The sequence below is a fragment of the Colossoma macropomum genome, unplaced genomic scaffold, assembly GCF_904425465.1.
Source record: "Colossoma macropomum unplaced genomic scaffold, Colossoma_macropomum, whole genome shotgun sequence".
Taxonomy (NCBI): Eukaryota; Metazoa; Chordata; class Actinopteri; order Characiformes; family Serrasalmidae; genus Colossoma; species Colossoma macropomum.
The window spans coordinates 894,793-920,007 of NW_023495254.1; the positions used below are offsets into that span (position 1 = coordinate 894,793).

General features: G+C 39.9%; 1 protein-coding gene across 2 annotated transcripts in view; it reads left to right on the plus strand.

Annotated features, from left to right (window-relative positions):
* Positions 1 to 521: 521 nt before the first annotated feature.
* Positions 522 to 25,215, plus strand: part of prkar1b (protein kinase, cAMP-dependent, regulatory, type I, beta) — a 116,541-nt gene continuing 91,847 nt past the window's right edge. The window contains exons 1-2 of one of the 2 annotated variants that reach the window (XM_036561518.1): positions 522 to 637; positions 1,304 to 1,500. In XM_036561518.1, the coding sequence (XP_036417411.1) occupies positions 1,321 to 1,500 (180 nt within the window). In that variant the 5' untranslated portion in view covers positions 522 to 637; positions 1,304 to 1,320. Of the gene's footprint in view, positions 638 to 1,303; positions 1,562 to 25,215 lie in introns of those variants that run through there. The other variant, XM_036561519.1, reaches the window with a different exon arrangement.

Below are 25,215 nucleotides of genomic sequence, written 5' to 3' on the forward strand. Positions count from 1 at the left end.
TAGTAATTTCCTGCCTCAGTATAGAAATTTGTGGCCTAAATAATATAATTTCTGGACTCATTATGGTAATTTGTGATCTCAATATAGTAATTTGTGGCCTCGTTATAGTAATTTCTTGCCTCAATATAGAAATCTGTAGCCTCATTGTAGTAACTCGTGGCCTCTTTATAGTAATTTGTGGCGTCATTATAGTCATTTTTTTGCATCAGTTTAGTAACTTGTGGCCTCAATATAGTAATTTGTGGCCCCAACATAATAAACTGTGATCTCAAAATAGTAACTTGTGGCCTCATTATGGTAATTTGTAGCCTCAATACCTATATTACTAATACATATTTTATTATAATATATACCATAGTAACTCGTGGCCACACCTTATAAATAATCACCATGTCACCCTCGGGGCTCCGTAATGTTTTTTCTAGTTCTGAGTTTATTCCTGAGTTTTATTTACAATCCTTGGTTGCTGCGTAAACGCTAACAAAAAAATCGATTCAACTGAATCGGTTCAATGGAAAGAACCGGTTCAAAAGAACGAGTCGGACGTCGCTAAACACCAGCAGCAGCCTCCAACATCCACCGTCCACCATCATCTCCAGCAACCTAGAGCTCCACAGCATCTCTCCTGTAAACAACGGTAAGAAAGGCGAGGTTAGCGCTGACTGCCTGTCAGTAATGCCGACAAAGACTGACTCGTGATGTCTGAGAATCTGAGCAGTGTTTACGTAGCCTGCGTTATCTGATATCAGTAGGAAGGTGAGCGCAGACGGCTAGCTAACGCGACCACAGCCAGTAAACAGGTGATTTCTATAGGATGTGCCTGATGGGCAGCTCGGTTCTTCGGTCAGTGTCGTTGACGTAGTGTTCCGTGGTCAGCGCCGAGGCTTAAATCGCCAGTGCTCAGGATGTTTCATGTGAATCAATGGCGGAAGTGAGATGATGCCCTACACATAGCAAAAAAGGACGCAAGGCTGCTCTTCATTATAACAGAGTGAAGATCTGTGGATCTTAGACAAAAGCTCAGGAGCATCCCAGAGGACAGGCTAGCAGAAGTTAGACTGAATGTCACCCACTAAATGCTTTCAGTTAGACCAAAACCCTTCATTAGCATCACTGGCAGCCTCCATAGAAGTTCCCATGGAAATGTACACACAGGAACCCCCTTGAGATCAGGCATCTGTAGATGTCATCCACCTGACTGTGTTCTGAAAGAGCAGATAGGGTGCAAAGAACCTGAGGCTGAAATGTTTTTTTTCCTCCTTCACCCCCCAACCCCCCCCTCCCTCCCCCCCCAACCCTGCAGCGGAGATAGGAGATAAGATGGCCACCTCCTCCACCTCCTCCAATCTGGAAGAAGATGAGAGTCTGAAGGGCTGCGAGGTTTTTGTGCAAAAACACAACATCCAGCAGATCCTGAAAGAGTGCATTGTGAGTCTGTGCATCGCCAAGCCCGAGCGTCCTATGAAGTTCCTGCGGGAGCACTTCGAGAAGCTGGAGAAGGTGCGTTCCTGAAGCTCTGCTCATTTTGTCACCTCCTGGCTTTGATATGAAATCGTTTATGGTACGCTGCTGCGTTATTACTGAGATTATGTGTCTTGTTTTTCCTTGTCGTGGATTTTTTGGATTGTGTGTGTAATTTTAATCAGTCTCTGATTGAGTTGGATGTGATACGACATAACGGGGTGGTGTGTCAGGTAAGGTGATGATGACTAGGAGATCATAAGGATGGTCTAAGAGACGCTGTGGTATTATGCAAGTGTAAAATCCGCATTTTGAATACATAATACAGCATTGCAACCCTGCACTTGAAGGGGAAGTCCACTGATTTTTCAAAATGTCTAAGTAATTCAGTGGTTGCGATGTAAACAAAGTCATTCAGAGTGGTTTGATGTGAAATGCTTCATTGTAGAGAAACTTACAGACTCGGATTTATTTACAGTGGTGGTGATAGGAACCAGGGGTCGCCGTGTCTACAACACAAATATAGCCATATTATTTACTATCCAGAACCACCGGTGAACCTAAAGCGTGTCTTCTGAGTTTTTATATGTAATGTTCATGATGGTAAAATAGTGTTAAATCTAAATAAAAAAGTTTTTTGGGGACTATTTTACCTTCATGTATCCCCCCACCATGAATAGATTAAAATAAACTGATTTAAATACATTTTAGGCCAAAATTATCATACCGTAAACTACCGTAAAACAATGTCTCAGACATCAGGCAGAGTGTTCATAACCATTTCATGTAATAACTTTCTGTGAGGGAGCTTTCAGAGGCATTAAACTCTTCAGACGTCTGGTTCCTATCACCACCACTGTGAACAATTCTGACTCTGTAGGTTTTTCTAGAACGGAGCATTTTATACCAAATCACTCTGAATGACTTTGTTTACATCTTGATCATTTAATTATGCGGAAATTTAGAAAGAATAGTGGAGTTCCCCTTTAAGTACACAAATGGTACAGTCCTTTACTTCATCTGATCATCATTTTGCTGGGCTATTTTTAACGTAATTGTGCTTGTAATGTTGGGTAGATCATGTTCATAGCTGATTGCATCTACATTCACTTTGCTGTGGTGTCTCTGATGGGTGAGCAGTGCTGGTGTACTGATGGAGGTGATGTTTTAGAGAGGCGTTTTTTGGACAAAATGTCAGAAGAAATAGTTACAATTCATAACCAGAACACATTTAATGGTAAATATCACCACAGTTATTCAAGCAGGATAATTTAGAATTTTAAAATTTTTTAATCACTGCTTACGAAAAGTGCATTTTCAAAAAAAGATACTTTTTTGTTTGTCATGCTAAGTACTGTGTTTAATCCAAATATACACATATCACATACACAGTCATGTGCCAAGTTTGAACAACCCTAGACTAAATGTTTTGTTCTCTAAGTAAAAAAAAGTTACACATCCTCATAAAAATGACAAGTCAACATAAACATAGCATTTTTTTCTACAAATTATTGTAGTGTGCAATTTCTGTTTAACATGTTGGAAAAGAGGTAAAACAAAAAATATAAAATGTGCTGTAACTTTTGCACAGGCCACACTAATTCAGCACATAAACAGTAAATGTACATTAAAATGGGAAGAAGTGTGTTCTTAGTAGAACACTGAAAACTTTTCATTTATAAAAACAAAAAACATGTAACTTGACCAGGGGTGCCCAAACTTTTGCTTGTGACTTATTTGGACGACAACTCAATTTAAATTTGTCTTTTCAGAGGGTGAAAATGTGACATTATGTTCAGCCTCTGTTCGATTTTTGCAAACAGGCGACATGAACTGTCTGACCATTACTGTCATCTCAGATGTTGGCATGACGACAACCAAGATGCCAGAGCAGCTGTGTTCCAGCAAGTAGAACTTTTCCCCAAATGCTTAAAAGATCAGAATCTCCAAAAGCAGCTCAAACGGGGCTCAAACTGGCATACAAGCATCTGACTCACAGTCTGTGTGGAAGCACTCAGAGTTTCAGCTACTGAATGAAGTGATGAAGTGATGAAGCTCTTCACGCTACTTTCACTTTTCCAAAATGGACAGTAGCCCATTGTCGCTATTAGCTCAGTCTGCGGGGAGCAAAGGAGATCTTATTTGCACTTGAAGACATTCTGCCTGTTTTTTTTGTGCTTCATCTCATGCAGAGGTGCAGCTCCAAAATCAGCTCAAACTGAGTTACAGAGGTCTGGACTGGGTTGCACCAGGTTTGCATAGATTTATACTTAAGTTGGGCGTAAAGTCTTTACTAAGTCCTTAGTTACACTAGTTAGTTTCCAACTATCCTTTTACTGAATTTGGTTGCACCACAAATCAGTAAGTCGTGTCTTGACTAGTAACAACTAACTAATACGTACATCACATTAACATGATGATAACATGTTCAGAACCGATCTTTAAACCCGCTGCCATGGAAACGCAGCAGCAGTTGGCTCTGACTTTTTCCATGGAAAAAAATATCCAGCATAGAAGAGAACAATGTGTGCAAGTTAAACTGAATAAAACGAATTATTTACAGCCGCTGTCTGTTTATTCTTTAATATTTCCCTGAGAAAACTCAATATGCATCTTTTTAAATGACGGTTTCTGGATAACTGACACAACAGCGGAGCCGTTTGTGCAGCTGAGTCTCACTGAGCTGGAGCTGTGAGAGTTTAGCTTAGAGTTAAAACCAGGCCGATGATCAGAGCTGTTAGTAAAATCACAGCGTTTAGAGTTTTTAGCTTAGTTAACCAAAAAAGTCATGTTTTTGTTTTTTTTTCCTGCTTTCTACATGGTTTCTGATGGTTTCCCCAAAACGCACACCTGATCAGGGGGAGGTTTAAATATAACCTGAACTTAGTAAACACTCACGTTACAGCTAGCCTACGTTTGAACTTACGGACAGCTGGTGCATCTGGTCACTGGACCTGAATGTGGAGGTGAAACTCTCTGTTCTCCTTTTGCTTCTTCCACAGTTTGCCCATTTCGTGAGAAGCAAAGGAACTTCTCATTGAGATTCTGCCCCTCTTTTTTAAGGGTGCAAATCTGGTAAAATTCCAAAACCATTTGCATCGCATCTGGTATGTATTTATAGTTTTAATATAAACACGGCAGAAAAAATCATGCTGAATATTTTCCATTTTGGTGTTATTTTTTCCGCATCGTGTTCAGAGTGAAACGGCCTTGGGAAGGAACAGGAACAGTCAAACAACTGGTGCAAATAAATGAATAAAATAAGATGAAGTCATAATAAGCTGCCATCCAGTCATCTACTTGGCACTGTGCAGTTATTGTCCTTGTTTCTAAACTCAGTGTCCATTTTATCTGCTCCACTTACCATATAAGTGCATCTTGTAGTTCTACAGTTACAGACTGTGGGTTATTCTCAGCGCGACATTGGCTAAGCTAACGATAGCTTAGTTAGCAAGCCAGACGTGCTACACACCACAGCATAGGCTTGGTTCCAGCTAACTAATTCTAAAATGACTCCCATTTAGAGGATATCTAAGAGCGCGAAGCCGAGTAACTGGTGTTAGCATGAAAGCCAAACTTGTCCTGTGGTGTTCGGAGCTCTTAGCAGTTGCTAAGCTGTTATCATGGTCAGTTTTTCTGAGGTTCTTCCTTGCAGTGAGCCCTCTAAAACATAAATGGGTGTTTATTTGGCCGTTTAGACATGGAATAGAAATTTCATTTCATAAATCTGAAATACCAGCATACCTTATTACCATTAATGCACCCAAGCCTAATTATACATCTTGTTCCTGGTCATCATCTTCCCTTTAAGAGTTCCAATCACAATTGTCTGCTCCAAGTCAATTGATTCTTCTCGTAATGTGTCTGAAATACGAGAGTTTAGGACGTAAAAATAGGTGAATCCTCTATATTCTCATTTGTAAACGCTGCCACTGCTGTAATGTTTTCCCTACTTTGAATGCATAGCTCTAAAAAAGAGTCTATACCGATTTTATATACTGAGCCCTCAAACCAATCACAGTGGTTTTTACTGTGTGCTGTGAGCATCTTTATCAGTCGCAGTTCCAGATGAGTTTCTGTGGGTCTTTTAACGACTTAAGGCCAAAAACACGCAGACCAATCATTAACCGTGGGCGCATCAAGAGTTCACTAGTGCCTTTTATACACTGCTGTCACACCACAATACCAAAAAATAGCATTATAATTGAAATATTGTGTTTTTGTGTATATTGTGCAGTGCTATTATAGTGCTGTCAATCAAAGGGAGGAAAGTAGAAGAAGCTGCAACATAAAAACCTGTAATAGCAGAATATCATAGTTACAGTGTTTGGTCAGGAGCTGCTTGGAGAGTAACACCCCCGAAGCTGTAATCTCGTGTAAGCTGTGACAGTGTTGGGCGTATTTGCTGCTGCGTGGTGATTTAGATTTATGCATACATTCATAGAGGCTTCAGCAGTATTTCTGAAGCGGGTGACGCGGCGAAAAGATAACATCCTGAAACTGATACCTGAGGTTTCTGAAACGTGTCACAACGTAATTGATTGAAATAACATACTCTGCAAAAGTCAGAGACCACCCATTGTTTGTTTATGCTACAGTCAAAACAGCCATTAAGTACAAGCTATTTATGTTTTAGAAGATATTTATGAAAAAAAAATAGTTATAACACAAAATGATTAACAGTATATCTGCATATACTGTTGATCACTTTTAGAACTCCAAGTGTGTGTATGTGGTGATGGTGTGTTAGTGTGTGTTGTGCTGGTGTGAGTGGATCAGACACAGCAGTGCTGCTGGAGTTTGTAAACACCTCAGTATCACTGCTGGACTGAGAATAGCCAAAAATATCCAGCCCACAGCGTCCTGTGACCACTGATGAACAACCAGAGGATGACCAACACAAACTGTGCAGCAACAGATGAGCTGTTGTCTCTGACTTTACGTCTACAAGGTGGACCAACAATGTAGCTGTGTCTGACAGAGTGGACAGTGAGTGGACTCCAGCAGCACTGCTGTGTCTGATCCACTCATACCAGCGCAACACACACTAACACACCACTACCACGTCAGTGTCACTGCGGTGATGATCCACCACCCAAACAATACCTGCTCTGTGGTGGTCCTGTGGGGGTCCTGACCATTAAAGAACAATCCTATCCATCTTATTTTTGTACCAGATGTCTGAACAGTTTGATGTTTGCTAGTGTTGCTTAGATGTCCAAAGTGGATGGTAATGTGTTGCTAGGCGCTACCTTAAACTGCTATCTCAAATCCACTGCCACCTTAAATTCAATGCCACCTTACATTCACAGCCACCTTAAATTTACTGATACCTTAAATACACTGCCACCTTAAATTTACTGATACCTTAAAAACACTGCCACCTTAAATTCACTGCCAGCTTAAATTTTTCAAACCAACTTTAAGACAGTATGTGTGTCAATTTGAATTAGATGTAAAGTTTTAAACACCGTGTCCACTCACTGTCCACCCTATTAGACATTCCTACCTTGCTGGTCCACCTTGTAGATGTAAAGTCACAGACAATAGCTCATCTGTAAGTATATCAAATAACAAGAACAGAAATGTACTTGTTTGCTTGTTTTAGTGGTCATATACAGTACAGTGTAGCGTACAAATAACAGTGCATACAGTGAGGATTACAGAGTAAAAGTGTTCTGCTATAAGCACTGCTGCCTTTCGAGTCTTATGAAAGTCACAGCAGTCACTGAATTGGCCAGAGGTGCTAACACGAAACGTGTGCTAATATTACCCCTCATCATGCGCTTCTACAACAAAAGGCTTTTCATACTCAGCCTGACTAAAGCAAGAGCAGCAGTTTTGGTCATTAATTTGTCTGTAGTGACTACAGATAAAGGTAATGTGTGCTTATCAGATGACATTAGAACACCCATAGACACACGGTGCATGTGTGATCGGTCATCTGACTGCTCTTTAATGCTGCTTGTACTGACCCAGCCATGTGTTAAAGGGAACATCTACCAATTTGTAAAAATTTCTGCATGATGTAATGGTTAAATCATACAGAATAACAGAATATGCAACACAACAGAGGGCCTGCAGTCTTCAACATAGTAATAGAACTACAAAGTGCACTTATATGGTAACTGGAGCAGATAAAATGGGCAATAAATGGCAATACAAGGTAGGGTTACCTAATAAAGGGCTCTTTGAATGTATATGACCTTGTTGGACATCCCATTCCAAAACCTCAGACATTAATATGGAGCTGCCCCCCTTTTGCAGCCATAACAGCCTCCACTTCTCTGGGAAGGCTTTCCACAAGATTTTGGAGTGGGTCTGTGGAAACTTGTGCCCATTCAGTCATTTATGAGGTCAGACACTTATGTTGGATGAGGAGGCCTGTCGACATTTCAGTTCCCCCGAAAGTTGTGGTGTTCAGTTCCAGCCCATTATTCCACCTCTGCCAAACTTCACTGTTGGCACTATGCATACTGATAGGTAGCATTTTCCTGGCATCCACCAAACCCACATTCATCCATTAGGCTGCCACATAGTAAAGCTCAAAGTTTCGTGCCTTTGCATTTTACAAATGAGTGTATATCAACGTCGTCAGATATGTACACGAAAAATATGGGAAATCAACATCGGCCCACAGTTCCTATATTAGCACATCCCTAATAACACATGAAGGCCACCCTGTTTGGCCTGCATTTAGTAAGAGGCTTACTGGCTCTCCCTCTGATAAACTCTGACCAGGATTGATGGCCGTGTAAACGGGAAATAGGTCAGTAGTTTTTATAATCTTTCTTTTATTAACCTAAATTTTAGAATCATCCTGTTGCCTATTTTTTCCAGCATCTCTATGACTTTCGCAGTTTGGAGACGCTGTGGTGAGGATTCTTTGGAAGCACATGCTGTATTGCTCATTTATTAATCCGTTCAAATTCCACACAGAACATTAATCACAAATGTTAATCATTTTTCTGTTGCTGCAAAACTTAGCTTTAGATTTTTTGTTTAGTTTTCAATTTGATCTACATTTTTAGCGGAATGTACCTCATTTGTTATGGATGTGTATGAAATTCTGTTGATTCTGTTAGCACTGGTTTCTGTGCACAGCATTGCTTGCTTTTATTTATTTATATAAAGTTTGCATGGCTGAATTCTGAGCTAGTTAGTCAGGCTGTACACACTTAAAAATTAAGGTTCTTCAAAGGTTCTTTAGTACATGAAATCGTTCTATATAGAACTATGAACACTCAAAGAATCCTATGCATGATTAAGGGTTCTTTGCATCATTAAAGGGATCTTCAGATGGAGGAAGAGTGTGTTGTAGAAGGTCATATGGAGAACCTTTTTGAAAAGGGTTCCAGGTAGTACCAAAAAGGGCTCTTCTATTGTTACAAGCTTGACATAGTAACTGTAAGAGAACCTTTTTTGTTTCCATGTAGAACCTTTTTCAAAGAGGTTCTACATAGAAACGAAAAGCGTTCTCATAGTAACCTTTATGCAACCTTTTTCAAAAAGGTTGCATATAGAACCATAAACACATTCTCCATCAGTCTGAAGAACACTTTCACAATCTAAAGAACCCTTTAATCATGCAAAGGAGTGTTCATTGGTCTAAGTAGAACAATGTTCTTTACTAAAGAACCCTTTTTTTGAGAGTGTAGAGAATACAGGAGGAGGATCAGGTTTTGATAATAGTGATTTATTTATGATATACATGTGACTGATGAGATATTAACACATGAAGATAACACATTAACAAATGTCAGTGTAGAACCATATACAGCACATTCTGAAGAGCCCTTTCATGATGCAAAGAACCCTTCAGTCATGCAAAGGGTTCTTTGAGTTTTCATGGTTCTTTATAGAACCATTTTCTTTACTAAAGAACCCTTAAAGAAGAGTGTGTATGGCATATATATAGAGAACCCTAGATGTTTCTATGTAGAACTATATACAACACATTCTCCATCAGTCTGAACCTTTTCACAATGCGAAGAACCCTTTAATCATGGAGAGGTTTCTTTGAGTGTTCATGGTTCTATACAGACCCATTTTCTGTACTAAAGAACCCTTGAAGAAACATCTTTTTTAGGAGTGTATATTGGTGACATTGAGATGTAGGTGATATTTCAATGATGATGATGTGATATATTAGCAACATATTGATGATATATAGGTGATGTCTAGATGATACAGTGTTGACATTGCAGTAGTCATGATTTATTAATGATATAATGGTGATTTAATGATGAAATATTATATTAATGACTGATCATATATTGGTGACATATAGATGATACCTTATATTGGTGGCATTGCTGTGTTGGTGACATATTGATGATATTAATGATATATTGGTGACGTTAAATATATTATGGTGAAATATTGAAGTTTATATCAGTAAGATACACCGATCAGGCATAACATTATGACCACCTCCTTGTTTCTACGCTCGTTGTCCACTTTATCAGCTCCACTTACTATATAGGTGCACTTTGTAGTTCTACAGTTACAGACTGTAGTCCATCTGTTTCTCTGATACTTTGTTAGCCCCCTTTTACCCTGTTCTTCAGTGGTCAGGACCCCCATGGACCCTCACAGAGCAGGTACTATTTGGGTGGTGGATCATTCTCAGCACTGCAGTGACACTGACGTGGTGGTGGTGTGTTAGTGTGTGTTGTGCTGGTCTGAGTGGATCAGACACAGCAGTGGTGCTGGAGTTTTTAAACACCTCAGTATCACTGCTGGACTGAGAATAGTCCACCAACCAAAAATGTCCAGCCAACAGTGTCCTGTGGACAGCGTCCTGTGACCACTGATGAAGGACTAGATGACTAGATGACCAACACAAACTGTGCAGCAGCAGATGAGCTATCGTCTCTGACTGTCTAATAGGCGTATAGGAGTGTCTAATAGAGTGGACAGTGAGTGGAGTGTTTAAAAACTCCAGCAGCACTACTGTGTCTGATCCACTCAGACCAGCACAACACACACTAACACATCACCACGTCAGTGTTACTGCAGTGCTGAGAGTGACCCACCACCCAAATAATACCTGCTCTGTGTTGGTCCTGTGGGAGTTCTGACCACTGAAGAACAGGGTAAAAGGGGGCTAACAAAGTATGCAGAGAAACAGATGGACTACAGTCTGTAACTGTAGAACTACAAAGTGCACCTATATAGTAAGAGGAGCTGATAAAATGGACAATGAGTGTAGAAACAAGGAGGTGGTCATCATGTTATGCCTGATCAGTGTATATTGAAATATCGGTGATACATTGTTGACATATTACCAATGTATTTGTGATGCAGTGGTGATATAGTGGTCATATTTACATGTGGGGTTTATGTGCTCTGCTTAGTTGTTAGATTTAAAGTTGCTCATGAAAGCATTGCAAAACAATGTGTGTATGGGTATCTGTGTGTGAGCGCATGTGTGTGTTTTAGTTTAGTCATCCTCCAGCATGGGGTGCTCTCTATGAAAAGCTTGTGTTGGTTTATAACACCATGCCTGTAATTAAACGCATAAAAGAGAAAAGAACTGATTCATTCAGACTGAATCATTCCAACTGATTCATTCAGACTGATTGGACAATGTATCATCCCAATTTGTCACGTGCCGTTCTTTTTTCACTCTTCCAGTCCTTGTTCTGTGGCTGTGTTTAGAATAGTTCACTCTAACACTGTTTACTGCTCACTGCAGAGGGTTCTGCTGTAAGCGAACTCATTAGAGAATGAATATGGAATGACTGGAAGATCAATCAATAACTTAAAATTGATATCGTTTAATGAATTTGACCAACACTGCACCATGACTGACACACTATATGGTGTAATTTCAGATGCAAGTCGAATGCTCTGTCTCTCTCTCTCTCTCTCTCCCTCTCTCTCTCTCTCTCTCTCTCTCTCTCTCTCTCTCTCTCTCCCTTTCTATTTGAATAATATTACGTTGGGTATGAATATTATTTGTCTTTTCTCTCAGTGCTGGTTTCCTAGGAGACGGTGAGATATATAGAGCCTCCGGTTCTCCTCAATGAATCCCTTTCTTCTGTTTTTGCTTTTTTTTTCTCTCTCTCTGTTCTCTGTTCTCGCTTTTCACTGTCCATAATTCATGAGGTTTATGGCAAAAATCTTAGCGCTCGCTCATCCAGCCGGCAGGGCCTATAGGAGCTGGATTGAAGGCGAATTAAACTAAAAAAGAAAACAAACAAGTAGCCCAGTTCTGTCTGCACCACTTTATCACCCTCTCTCTCTCTCTCCCTCTCTCTCTCTCTCTCTCTCTCTCTCTCTCTCTCCCTCCCATCTCTGTCTCTCTGTGCAGCACGTACATGTTCTCTCTCTCTCTCTCACTCGTGCTAACCTCAAAGGTACGCGCACAACGTTGAGTGGGCCTCCTCTGACCCCGTATCAGGCACTGATCCTGTCCCTCTGACCCTCGTTAGCGTAGTGAATGGGTAAAGGTCAGTTTTATTTCTGACCGTTCAATCTTTCATCCTCACTCATGCAGTTTAATCACCGCTTTGATGAGGCGGGCACAATTCTTTCAGAGTGCCCACAGAACAGAGCTGACACAAGGGAGGGGTCTGCAGTGGGACGGTAATGGGCCACAGGTGGCCGGGGTTACTACACGCACACAAACATACATCTGCTACTATACATAAACCTGTTTCTGCATGGAATGGAAAAATGACATTTTTAAGAAATGCGCCCTGCTTCTTTTTTACGCGTTAGATGCAGCGAGCTTTGTGTGTACAAAGCGCACTGCAGATCGTTTTGGACAGTTTCAGACTGTTTTAGGATGTTTTGGACCATTTTGGACAATTTCAGACTGTTTTAGACCATATTGGACTGTTTCAGACTGTTTTAGGATGTTTTAGACCATGTTGGACTGTTTCAGACCGTTTTTGCTCTTGTAGATGGTTTTGAACCGTTTCAGACTGTTTCAGGCTGTGTATGGCTGTTTTAGTTTTGGACTGTTTTGGATCATTTCAAACTGTTTCAAGCTGTTTCTGACTGTGTCAAACTGTGTTAGACTGTGTCAGACTGTATTATGCTGTTTCCGACTGTATCAGGCTTTATTAGAATGCGTCAGGCTATATCAGCCTGTGTCAAACTGTGTCAGACTGTGACAGGCTATATCAGACAGACTGTCAGACTGTTAGACTGTGTCAGGCTATAACAGACTATGTCAGACTATATCAGACTGTGTCAGACTGTTAGACTGTGTTAGGCTATGTCAGGCTATAACAGACTGTGTCAGACTATGTCAGGCTATATCAGACTGTGTCAGACTGTTAGACTGTGTCAGACTATGTCAGGCTATATCAGACTGTGTCAGACTGTTAGACTGTGTCAGACTACGTCAGGCTATATCAGACTGTGTCAGACTGTTAGACTGTGTTAGGCTATGTCAGGCTATAACAGACTGTTTCAGACTGTATCAGGTTGTATTCGTCTGTGTCAGGCTACATCAGATCGTGTCAAACTGTTTGATACTGTGTAAAACTGTATCAGACTGTGTCAGGCTATATCAGACTGTGTCAGGCTAAATCAGACTGTGTCAGACTGTGTCAGGCTATATCAGACTGTGTCAGACTGTGTCAGGCTATGTAAGGCTATATCAGACTGTGTCAGACTATATCAGACTGTCAGACTGTGTCAGGCTATATCAGACTATCAGACTGTGTCAGGCTATATCAGACTATCAGACTGCGTCAGGCAATATCAGACTGTCAGACTGTGTCAGGCTATATCAGACTATCAGACTGTGTCAGGCTATATCAGACCATGTCAGGCTATATCAGACTCTGTCAGACTATATCAGACTGTATGTATTAGTCTGTGTCAGGCTGTCTTGGACTGTCGATGTGTATTTTAGACTGTTTCCGATTGTTTCAGGCTGTTTCTGGCTGTTTGCTCGGCAATCTTGGCTTGGTGGAACAGTTGTTTATTGTCTTTGTTATTAGTAATACGTTAAATGACTTATTAAACATTAGTATATTATCACAAAGTTATTCGCCCCCCACTACGTTAGTGTACATTATCATATTGTAATTTCTCTCTCTCCGCCTCTCTCTCCTCATCTTTCCCCCCGTGGCTCACTTTTCACCATTACAGGCAATTACAGCTGCCGCTGTGTCGCAGGTGGACAGCTATTCCCTGGGCTGAAACATTTTGCTTTCAGCGAGGGTGTTTGTGTAACTCTCCTCTCTTTATGAGTGTTCCCCTCTGTTTGTGTGTGCACACAGCAGTTGTTATACAGTACACTCACGCAGATGGCACGTGGCTGGTTCTGTGTGTTCCGATCTGAAGGCCATATTGCGTGTGTGTGGATGTTAACAGATGGGGATGAATCAGCGTCTTGCAGCCTGTGGAGTGTACCTTCCTCTCAGCTGGTGTGTTTGATCATCTCGAGTGCACGCTGCTCAGTCGCCCACCTTTGATGGAGCCCGCTATCAGATGTTTCTCAAAGTACCGTTCCGACATACAACTAGCATTTCTTATGTTATTTTTCATGATATATAGTATTCGGTAGCGTAGCAGTGGTAGCCACTGAGCTATCATTAGTGCTATGGCGCTTACCTCAGTCACACCGTTGTTTTAAAACAAGCGTTTTTTTTTTTTTCTTTATCAAGGACAAGTGCTTGCAGAGCGCTCAGGATGTGGAAAATACAAAGAGGTGAAAGCTAAAGGTGTCGTTTTACACCATTTCCCCAAATAATGCCACCATCTGCTAAATGGGTTAGCGGCTCTGGAAAACAATGTAAATACACAGCAGAAATGTTGTTTGTTTGCACTTTAGCCAGCTATTATGATACCTACCAAAGCAGAATGCAAACAATTCCATCTTTATTCAACTCAAAACATGAAAAAAGATGTTTTTTTTAGGGTTCTTTAGTAAAGGGAGTGGTTCTATTTAGAACCATAAGTTCTATACAGAACCATTTCATGCTTAAATGGTCCTTTGTATGGGGAAATGGTTCTTCAGATTGATGTAGAGTGTGTTGTATATGGTTCTATATAAACCTTTTTGAAATATAGCACCAAAATGGATTTTTCTGTTATTACAAAGCTTCTAAGAACCATGAAACCATGCGAGGAACAATTTAAGCACACTCTTAAAAAAGATGGTTCTTTTAGGGTTGTTTAGTAAGGGGAATGGTTCTATTTTGAACCATGAGTTCTACATAGAACCATTTGGTGCTTGAATGGTTCTCTGCATGGTGAAACCGTTCTTCAGATGGATGTAGAGTGTGTTGTATATGGTTCTATATAAAACCTTTTTGAAAATGGTTCTATATAGCACTAAAACGGCTTTTTCTGTTATTACAAAGCTTCTAAGAACCATGTCACCATGCGAGGAACAATTTAAGCACACTCTTAAAAAAGATGGTTCTTTAAGGGATCTTTAGTAAAGGGAATGGTTCTATTTTGAACTATGAGTTCTATGTAGAACCATTTCATACTTAACAGGTCCTTTGTATGGGGAAATCTAGCTTGTCTTCGCACGTCGCTTTTGAACATGTACTGCTGGATGAAGATTTGAAGAACCACAGTAAAGTTGAATGAGAGCAGTATGATATTCTAGCGGTAGCTGTTTTTGTTTTCTGCTACTCACTTACAGTTGCAGGTGAACCAGCTAGCTTAATTAATTAATTAATTAATTAATTAATTAATTCAACTCATCCTGAACTATCCACCCCAAATGGTTGTAGTCCTTCAGAATTTACTCCTATTTAATCTCTTGAATGGCCAGTTTTATTACACACGTCTATAACCTAAGAATAGCTCAGCCAGTTTGCATTGGAGTCCCTGTAGTTACTGAATAATAAGCCTTAGTATGTAATAAGCCAGGGATTTTAAAGGGCTACATGTGGAATCAGTTTATCAGAACTGGGTTCTTGGTTTGATCCCTAGGAAGTATGGGCATTTCAGTCAAATTGCATATTCCAATTTGTCAGGAAATATTTGAATATATATATATATATATATATATATATATATATATATATATATATATATACTACCACCATGCCACCCTGCTAAAGAAAAGGTCTGAGGCTTCATTTGCACTGTATCTCCTTTTCACTGTATCTCCTTTTCACTGTATCTCCTTTTCAGTTATCTATTGGAAGACGTTTCACACAGGATTGTCAATGCTACCGCACACCAGTTGCGTTAGGCAGTCAACGTTCAGCATCCAAACTAAGCTGCATTAGTGTATAAGGTGCATACTACCTTCGGCTTTGACGTGCACACTAGCGACCAGCACCTTCCAGCACTTCTCACTGTCTCTGAGCTTTATATCTCTCTATTACTGTATCCAGTTAAACCCACGGAAAGCCGTAATACGTTACAAGTCACAGAGAAGAGCAGACAATCTCAAATCTATAAGATAAACAGACAAATGCTAATTGTCCTTTGACCTTTAAAGCTGTGAGTTTGTGAAGAGATAGTTGGCTGATACTGTGATGAATTCACTAAATTACGTTAAAAGTTATATTTCTATAAAATTTAGCAGAATGTTTAGTACAGTAGTGCCAAATGAGCATGAGCTTGATGTTTATCTGCGCTTTTCTGCTATGCTTGCTATGTTCTATAGCTACTATAGCTGGTGTGCGGAAGCTCTACACCGCCCTCTGGTGGAGCATTCATTTTCGATATTTTATATTTCCTAAATATGAGAAAGTGCAACATTAGAGAAAAGCTAAGTGTCTTATATAAATGACCAATTTACCTTTGACTCTTTAGACTTTCATGACTATTCAAAAATGTCAAAATATGTACTGAAGTGGTGCTCGAGTGTCTTCCTTAGATGACTGCCTTGTGGCAATGCAGCTAATCCCAAGATGCTCCAAATGCAATATGGCTCCTGTTCAGCTCCCTCCAAACCCATCAGCTCTGGAATGGGCAAGATGTGCCTTACCATGGATATTTAAAGCGAGTATAAAGCTTACCACTTCACCACTCCACGAACAGATGTTAAAGGTTGAAAGTCGTACTTGAAGTGACCGCAATACTGTGGTTTCAACCAGACTTTGCTGGTGGAACATTAAAGCTGCCATAAAGAGCAGACAGCCCTGTGTTGCGTTCCAGAGCGCCCATATGTGAGTGCCGAGGCTTAGGCTAGAAATGCTTTGAGTGAAATGACTGCTGATGCTGCTTACTCTCGTCAGAGATAGCAGCGTATATCATCGGCTTTATCTGAGGGAAAAGGTTCTCAAGGTGATGCTTCAAGTTATTTATACAAAACGTCCCAGATGATTGTTTAAAACACTGTGATACTGTGATAATTGTAATTACTGGAATTCTGCTTTGTAGCATCTTTCTGCAGGCCCTCTAGTGGTCATTCCGCTGGGTCATAGGATATTTTTAACTAACATAATCAAAAATCTATCTATCTATCTATCTATCTATCTATCTATCTATCTATTAACTGTTATCAGATTAACTAGGACACTGTTTACTCTCAGTGTGTGAAATGTTGTGACTGTGTTGAGCTGCTAGTGAGCAATGGGGGCGAAAGAAGTGAACAGTGGTCTTACGAGCCAACTGTGCACCTTGTACCTTAAATAAGTTCTAAAGGTACAGTTTACAGTGACAATGTTTTAAATTACAGTATTTCATCATATTTTGCTGGAAAGTTTGGGAGCTAATGTCCATTCTTAACAGTTTAACCTGGGAATATTGTTTTATTGTTTTACTAAAGGAGGGATATTAAGAATGAATAATTTCCACTTTAGTTATTGTCTTGCAAATCCACTTTTTAAACACAACTTTTAAAGCTATTTTGAGGTCATTTGTAAGCATTTAATAACAGTAAGGCACTGATAATTAAGTATGAGTATGTTCCACTTTAGTTTTGGTCCAATTCATAAATATTGATCCTTTAAGTGTATTCTTTTTTATTTTAAATTAATTTTCATAAAATTTTCATTAATTTTAAATTTTGTAAACATTTTTAAGCTCCTCCTTCAACCATCATGCATATCTTAGCCTGCGTTCACACTGGCAGTGACGTTATGCCTCTTGATGCCCGAATCACTGTGTGCACATTGCCTGTGGGAGTTTCTGAACTCAAGATGACTGTTGGTTGCCATGGTTTCACTGATGCCAAGCACAAATCTGATGCATTAAAAATAATCCCTGGCAAAAATAATCCTAGACACAAATAGCTTGTCTATAGCTTGTCTATGAATTTGTTTGCGGCGGTGCTGTCCGTTCTGTAGTAGGAACAAATATCTAGGAACCCAGAAGCAGAGATAAAACATCTACCACCCCGCTCTATTCCCATTGGTAATCGGCACATTGCTTAATTTGCATAAAATTAAACTTTGCTCAACTTTGTTGTATCGTCGACTCCACCCACTTTGCTAGCCAACGTTCGTGCAGCCTCCTGTTGCCGGAAATCGCCTGCTTTTATGATTAATTATGATTAATTATGATTAATGAACATTTAACTTATTAATCAACAATCAGTTCACCTTATATATCCATATACATTTCTACCGTATTCTAAGTTTGCTTACAAATGGTTTTAATTACTAGGGTTTTATTAATTACTTGTTTATCATTTAGTAATCATTAAGATTACTAAATAACTAAGATCATTAAAATTGTTTAAGACTTTTGGGAGGTCAGGGGGCATGGCCATGACTGCAGTACTGATATAGCCACACCCCAATTATACCGTGCAGAGGAACTCTGGGAGATGTAGGAATCGAACTTCATAGGTTCTAGAATAAAACGGTTCAATATCTTCAAAATTATACCACAAATATTCATCATTTTTTTCTGAATATGTATTTAGAGGGATGGAAAATTGTTCACGACGTGACTGGTTTACTTTAAGAACATGTCATGTTGAAATACACACTTATACACACTTGTATGCACACACACACACACACACACACACACACACACACACACACACACACACAAACAGGGGCAAGTCAATGTCTTTTAAAGTAAAGTTTTAAAGGGCAGACCCAGTGACCTTTCAGGTAGACCCACACACAAATCATGCTCTCACTAGATATCCTTTGAAACATGCTTTTACATACCTCAGTGAGACTTCCTAGAAAAATAAACAGACACACCTGCTAGAGGCATAGCTACAAGGCCTGGCTTCTTATTGAGCTGGCCTAGGCCCCCCTAGCCCCCCTTAGCTACACCACTGGTTTCTGACTGCTTAAAAAAAGTGCTTTGATGCTGATGAAAATGTTAGAAAGTGTAATTCTTCTCACTGATTGCTGAATAGGGGTGGCAGATATGATATGGTGATGCATAGCAAATGTCATGATGTTATATATTTGATGATACTGATGATGAGCATTGATGATATCCATGATATACTCAGAAGAGCATATTGTGACCTTACCTTATCATTTGTGAGTTCAGATCATGCCATGTGGTGGTAGTATGAGAGAAGACTGAGTGAGGGAGGGGGAGAACTCTGAGAACTTGGGCTGGAGTTCTGGGCAGCTTCTGCCTGTAGCTAGAAGTCCAGAACCCCCCTCATAGCTATAGCAGGACTGATGTTGGATTGAGGAACAGGGAGGAGATGGGTGGTGGTGGGGATTGCGAACACTTCGTCACGGGAACGGAATGTGAGGATGTGAATTTATAGGGTGTTAAATTGTAAGAAGGAGGGGTTTCAGGTATGTTCCTCCCCCCAAACTTCAGTTATAACATACCTACATTGATAATGAGAAAACACTGTTATATTACCCACCCTTACCACCAAAGCTCTCCTTTAAGCATGTCCATGATTTATAGCGTGTGGGACCACCATGGCAGCGTTTACACAATGTTTTTATTCACAGCGTGTCACAGTTTTACACTAAGGCTGGCTTTACATGAAACTTTTGTGGTTGCTTGAAACCTACGTGAAACTAAATCGCACTTGACTCACATAATGTAAAGTGTCCTGCAACTCTTTAAAACTCAGTTTAGCAATTTAAAACTCCGCCACAACAGTTGAGATTAATATCGGGGCATCATGGTAAATCAAACAATACAAGCTTTTTTGTTTTGCTAACCAGTGGAGTAACTGAATGTTTTGTATGCGACTTTGTCTTTGAATTGCACTTGAATTGCATCATGTTAAGTGTCCTGCAATTCATTTAAAACTCCCCACAACAGTTGACATTAATATTACTAGAAGCACATGGGAAATCAAACAATACAAGCTCTTTTATTTGGCTAACTAGTCGAGTAACTGAATGTGTTGTGTGTGACTTTGTCTTTGAATTTCTTCACGCAGCTGTCAAATTGCATGGAACTTAGGTTGCATGCAACTCACAACGTGCAACTAGTTGCATGGAAGTTTCACCGTGTAACGGCAGCCTGACTCTACCATGAGGCACGGAACGACTTTATTGTAAATGTAAACCCTGCTTAAAATATTTTAGAGTGCTTTTCTCTGGTTTTGCTGATTAAAGGTGCTGGGTTGAGCAGTGCTTGCTCCCAGCATAGGCTACTACTGATTAAGCTGAACCAGCTGAAGTTGACAGTGGCAAAGAGAACAAAGTTCACTACTATGAGATAAACAACAAGAGCATTGTAGTCTTCAGCAATTCGTCCCAGACTTCTACACTTAGTGCTGTCAGCTGCTATAGTAAGAAGTCCTTTAAATGCAAAGTCAGCAGTCTAGGCCTTGGATCAAAATAACTAGCACAGCATTTTGACTATATTATATTTCTTCTCTTTTAAATGATTCACAAGAAAACAACTTGTGAGCTTGTCATTTAAAAGCTATAGTTCAGGGGGTCGGCAACACACGGCTCCGGAGTCGCAAGTGGCTCTTTTACTGCCCTGTTACGGCTCGACAGCAGAATTAGAATTTTTGGTAAAAGTTAAATAATCCTCCTTTGCAGTAAAATAAAGCTCTGCTGAACCCAGTTTTGACAATAAATGGTCCTAAACACTGGAGTTAATGCATATGTAACTGCTAACTCACCCTTTAAACCTGAAGATTGGCGCGCAGACTGCTGATCACGTAGCAGCGCAGATAACAGTCTCGCCTAGGTAGTAGCTAACAAAATGGCAAAGAGAGAGATTTAAGATGAACATCGATAATTTGGAGACGAATGGATTTATTTGCGTTTATAGTCACTCCAGCTGGTTTCCCGATACGTTTAATCTGCAGTGAGAAACTGTCAAACACTGAACAGTCGCAAAGCTGAAGTCAGGTTCTCGTTCGAATTTTCCCGTTCCACCTTAAATGGCACAGCAGTTACATTCTGGTACCTCAGACACCATTTAAGGTGGAACAGAAAAATTCGAACAAGAATCTGGCGAATGAGAAGCGACTTCAGCTTCATGAAAAGTCGAATGTCGAGAGACATTTTACAGCAAACTTTTCCACTTTTGGAAAAGTTTCCTGCTGGAGATGCGAGAAAAAGCTATAGCTTGAAAGCTAAAGCTTAAAGCAAAGCAAAGTAAATCTGCAGTTTTTTGCTTATGTTATATTTTTTTAGCCTATTCTAGCACATTAACGCATACTGAGACATATTTACAGCCAAGATGTTAAATGGACATAAAACGTTATGGCTCTCAAGGTGGTCTGATTTTTGTTGAAAGGACAAAATGGCTCTTCTTAACATTTGGGTTGCGACCCCTGCTGTAGTTGAACAGAGCATGAGCTGGTCTTCAGGCTGGAACTGTAGGTGGGCCAAAAGGTCAGATGCATTAACAGCGTTAAAAAATATGAACGTTAATTTTTTTCATGGGCAGTTTGATAATATTTTATTGTTATTGTGATAAATATTGTCATGATAAACAATGTGTTTTCTGGACATATCGTGGATATCATCTGTACTTAATGTGTTATTTAAAAAAGAGCATAATAATTGTTGTTTAGTTGGATTTACTGCAGTACAGTGCATTTAACGATACAAAAAATTACTGTACTCCTAATGTGGCACTCCTAATGCATTGTATCCATGTCTCAAAATATCGTGATACGTACCGTGTACCGTGTAAAAATATGATATATTTGCCAGATCACCCTCCACTAAAGTTATTAGTTTATGGAGTTAATGTGTTATTAACATGTTAATACTAATTTCCCTCTGGTTATGGGAACAGCGAGTACTTTTCTAACAACTTAGTTGCAGTGAAATTTGATATTTGCTGGTTGTTGTCCTATAGCGATGTTTCTTAGACATGGTGGTTCCTGGCTGACCCACAAGCCCCTACCCACCCCACCCCCCCACAATGACATTCGGGCTATGCAACTGAAACACACACACACACACACACACACACACATATATAAACGGTGCATGCACATATACTTTTAACAGAAACACGATACCCGCCGCCCGACTTTCTCAGAAATACACACACACACACAAACCCCCCTCGCTGTGATGGTGGTCTTGTCCCTCTGGGCCTGATGGGTTAGTGACACGGTGTTATAGCCTGACGGACAGACAGGTGTGGACAGCTTCTGTGGGTGACTGTGTGGAGTTTTGTTCCTTTGTGGGTGGTGTGACCTCTGAGATGATGAACTGCCCTCAGATCAGTCCAGACAGGTAGGAATCAGCACCAGCCTGTCAGCACTGGACAAAACTCTGTGTGTGTGTGTGTGTATGTGTGCATATTTGCATGTATGTGTGTGTGTGAATGTGTGTACATGTGTTTGCTTGTGTGTGTGTGCATGAGTGTGCATATGTGTGTGTGCAAATGCATGTAAGTGTGTGCGAGTGTGTGTGTGTGTGTGGGTGTGTGTGTGTGTATGTGCATGTGAGTGTGCACGTGTATTTGCATGGGTGTGCGCCTGCATGTGTGTGTACATGCGTGTGAGTGGGAGTGTGTGTGCGTACGTGTCACACATTCGGCTTTTTGATTGGCAGTTTGAGTGGCAGATGCCTGTGGAACTGCATCGCTGTTGCCATGACTACCACTCAGGCACTGTCTAGACTAGCCTTATTTTGTTGTTATGATGAATTAGGCCTGCAATGCTAACAGAACCCTCTTATTTGCGTGACACTGTGTAGTAATGAGCCCCTATAGATGACAACTTAATCACTATCTAATAGTTTGTTAATGACAGTTAATAGTTATATTGTTGTAACTTGTGCATTAATAAATGCTACCATTTGAATTATTAATCACTCACATAGTGACCTTCAAATAATTTAATGCTCTAAATGCTTTTCATAAATGTATTATGTTTGTGTTATACGTAATGATACGTCTTTATAAATGCAGTATTAAGGCACAACTTTATAATGTTAATGATATTAATATTTTTAAAAGTATATTAACCACTTTTAAGTGATTACATAAGCATTCATCTCAAAGTAGTAGGATAAATGCCTACTTTGTCGTTAAAACAGGCCATTCTTGCATAATTATTATGAATTGTTTCTATAGAACTTAGTAAATGCTTAATATTTCAAGTAACAAGCTATAATTCATGATTAGGTTTCTACAATTCAAAATATTTATTGATTGAATTATCAAAAACAAAACAGTGTCATGCAAGTACTTTAACACCATAATGTCTACCTGGAATAACTATATAAACCCATTTAAATGCTCAAAAAACAGTTCTGAAACTACAATCCCATTTCCAAAAAAGTTGGGATGCTGTGCAAAATGTAAATAAAAACAAAATTCACTGATGTGCAAATCATTTAAACCCGATATTTCATTGAAAATAGTACAAAAACAACCAATCAAATGTTGAAACTGAGAAATTTTGTTGTTTTTTGAAAGGTATATGCTCATTTTGAATTTGATGCCAACAACACGTTCAAAAAAGGTGGGACTGGGGCCTGTTTACCACTGTATTTCATCACCTCTTCTTTTAACAACACTCTGCATTTGGGAACTGAGGAGACCAATTACTGTAGTTCTGAAAGTGAAATGTTTTCCGATTTTTGCTTAACTTAACATAGGATTTCAGATTTCAGCTGCTCATCAGTTCGGGTTCTCCTTTATCGTATTTTTCATTGTATAACGTGCCAAATGTTATCAGTGGTGACAGGTCTGGACTGCAGGCAGACCAGTTTAGCACCCAGACTCAGATATGTGCAGAATGTGGTTTAGTATCATCTTGCTGAAATAATCAAGGCCTTCCCTGAAAAAGACGTCATCTGGATGGCAGCATATGTTGCCAAAACATATATATGTCATTAAGCATTAATGGTGCCTTCACAGATGTGCATGTCACCCATGCCATGTGCACTAATACACCCCTATACCATCATGAATACTGGCTTTTGAACTGTGCACTGATAACAAGCTGAGTGGTCTTTAGCCCGGAGGACACAGTGTCCATGATTTCCAAAAAGAATTTCAAATTTTGATTTGTTGGACCACAGGACACTTTTCCACTTCCCCTCAGTCCATTTTAAATGAGCTTTGGCCCAGAGAAGGTGGCAGCATTTCTGGATCCTGTTTATATATGATTTCTTCTTTGCGTTTTAGAGTTTTAATTAACATTTTTGGAAGCAGCGCTGAACTGTTTTCATTGACAGTGGTTTTTAGAAGTTTTTCTAAGCCCAGACAGTGATTTCCACTACAGAATCATGTCTGTTTTTAATGAAGTGCTGCCTGAAGGCCCAAAGATCACAGCCAGTAAATCCTGGTTTTCAGCCTTGTCCCTTGCCCCAGCCTTGTACAGAGTTTTCTACAGATTCTCTGAATCTTTTGATGATATTTTGTACCGTAGATGATGAAAAGTTCTTTGCTATTTTACGTTGAGAAACTTTATTGTTAAATTGTTGCACTATTTGATTGTGCAGTCTTTCACAGAGTGATGAACCCCTCCTCATCTTTACTTCTGAAAGACTCCGCCTCTCTGGGATGCTTTTTTATACCCAATCGTATTACTGACCTGTTGCCAATTAACCACCAGGTGTTTTTTTAAGCATTACACAACTTTACCAGCTATTGTTGCCCCCGTCCCAACTTTTTTGGAAAGTGTTGCTGGCATCAGATTCAAAATGGCAAATATTTTTCAAAAAACAATCAAATTTTTCAGTTTCAACATTTGATATGTTGTCTTTGAAGCATTTTCAATGAAATATAGGGTGATTTAAATGATTTGCACATCAATGCATTTTGTTTTTATTTACATTTTTCACAGCGTCCATAGCAACTACCTGGAATGACTATATAAACCTGATTAAATGATCAAGAACATTGTTCTGCAACTACTATAGTGTGTTTATGAACTTTGCCTTTGTGTTTTGTAGTATGTCATTTATTGTTGGTATGTTCTTTGCTGGCATTGATCTTCATAGCAGGTAAATGAAAGAAATCGAGCTTCCGTTCTCGTCTTGAATGGCATTTGCAAATAAAACTAGCTCTGTAGAGCGGGATGGGTCGGGTGGGCTGGTGGACTTCTCATGCATCCTCTCTGGGGCTTAGACTGGAAAAGTGGCTTGAACGATGAATGCATTTGCAGTGTTGGCGTGAATGTGCCGTTGATGCCCTGGCGTGTCACAGCGCCGGCGATGTGTGATGGCATTTGCGCAAGCGCTGATGTCACTTCCCGCCTGTGTCCTCCAATAGAGAGGATGTTGCAATATCTGGTCGTCATGACGACGGCGAGAAACAAGACTGCGCTCCTGGCTGCTGATCCAGAGAAACTGCGCAAGAGCGAGAGAGAGGAGGAAAGGAGAGATGGACAGAAGGAGTGGAGACTGAGAGGGAGAGCAGGGGAATCGGCTATTTCCTCTTCTGTTTCCATAGCATCCGTTCCTTCATTCATCCAGTCTCTCTTACGCTCGTTCT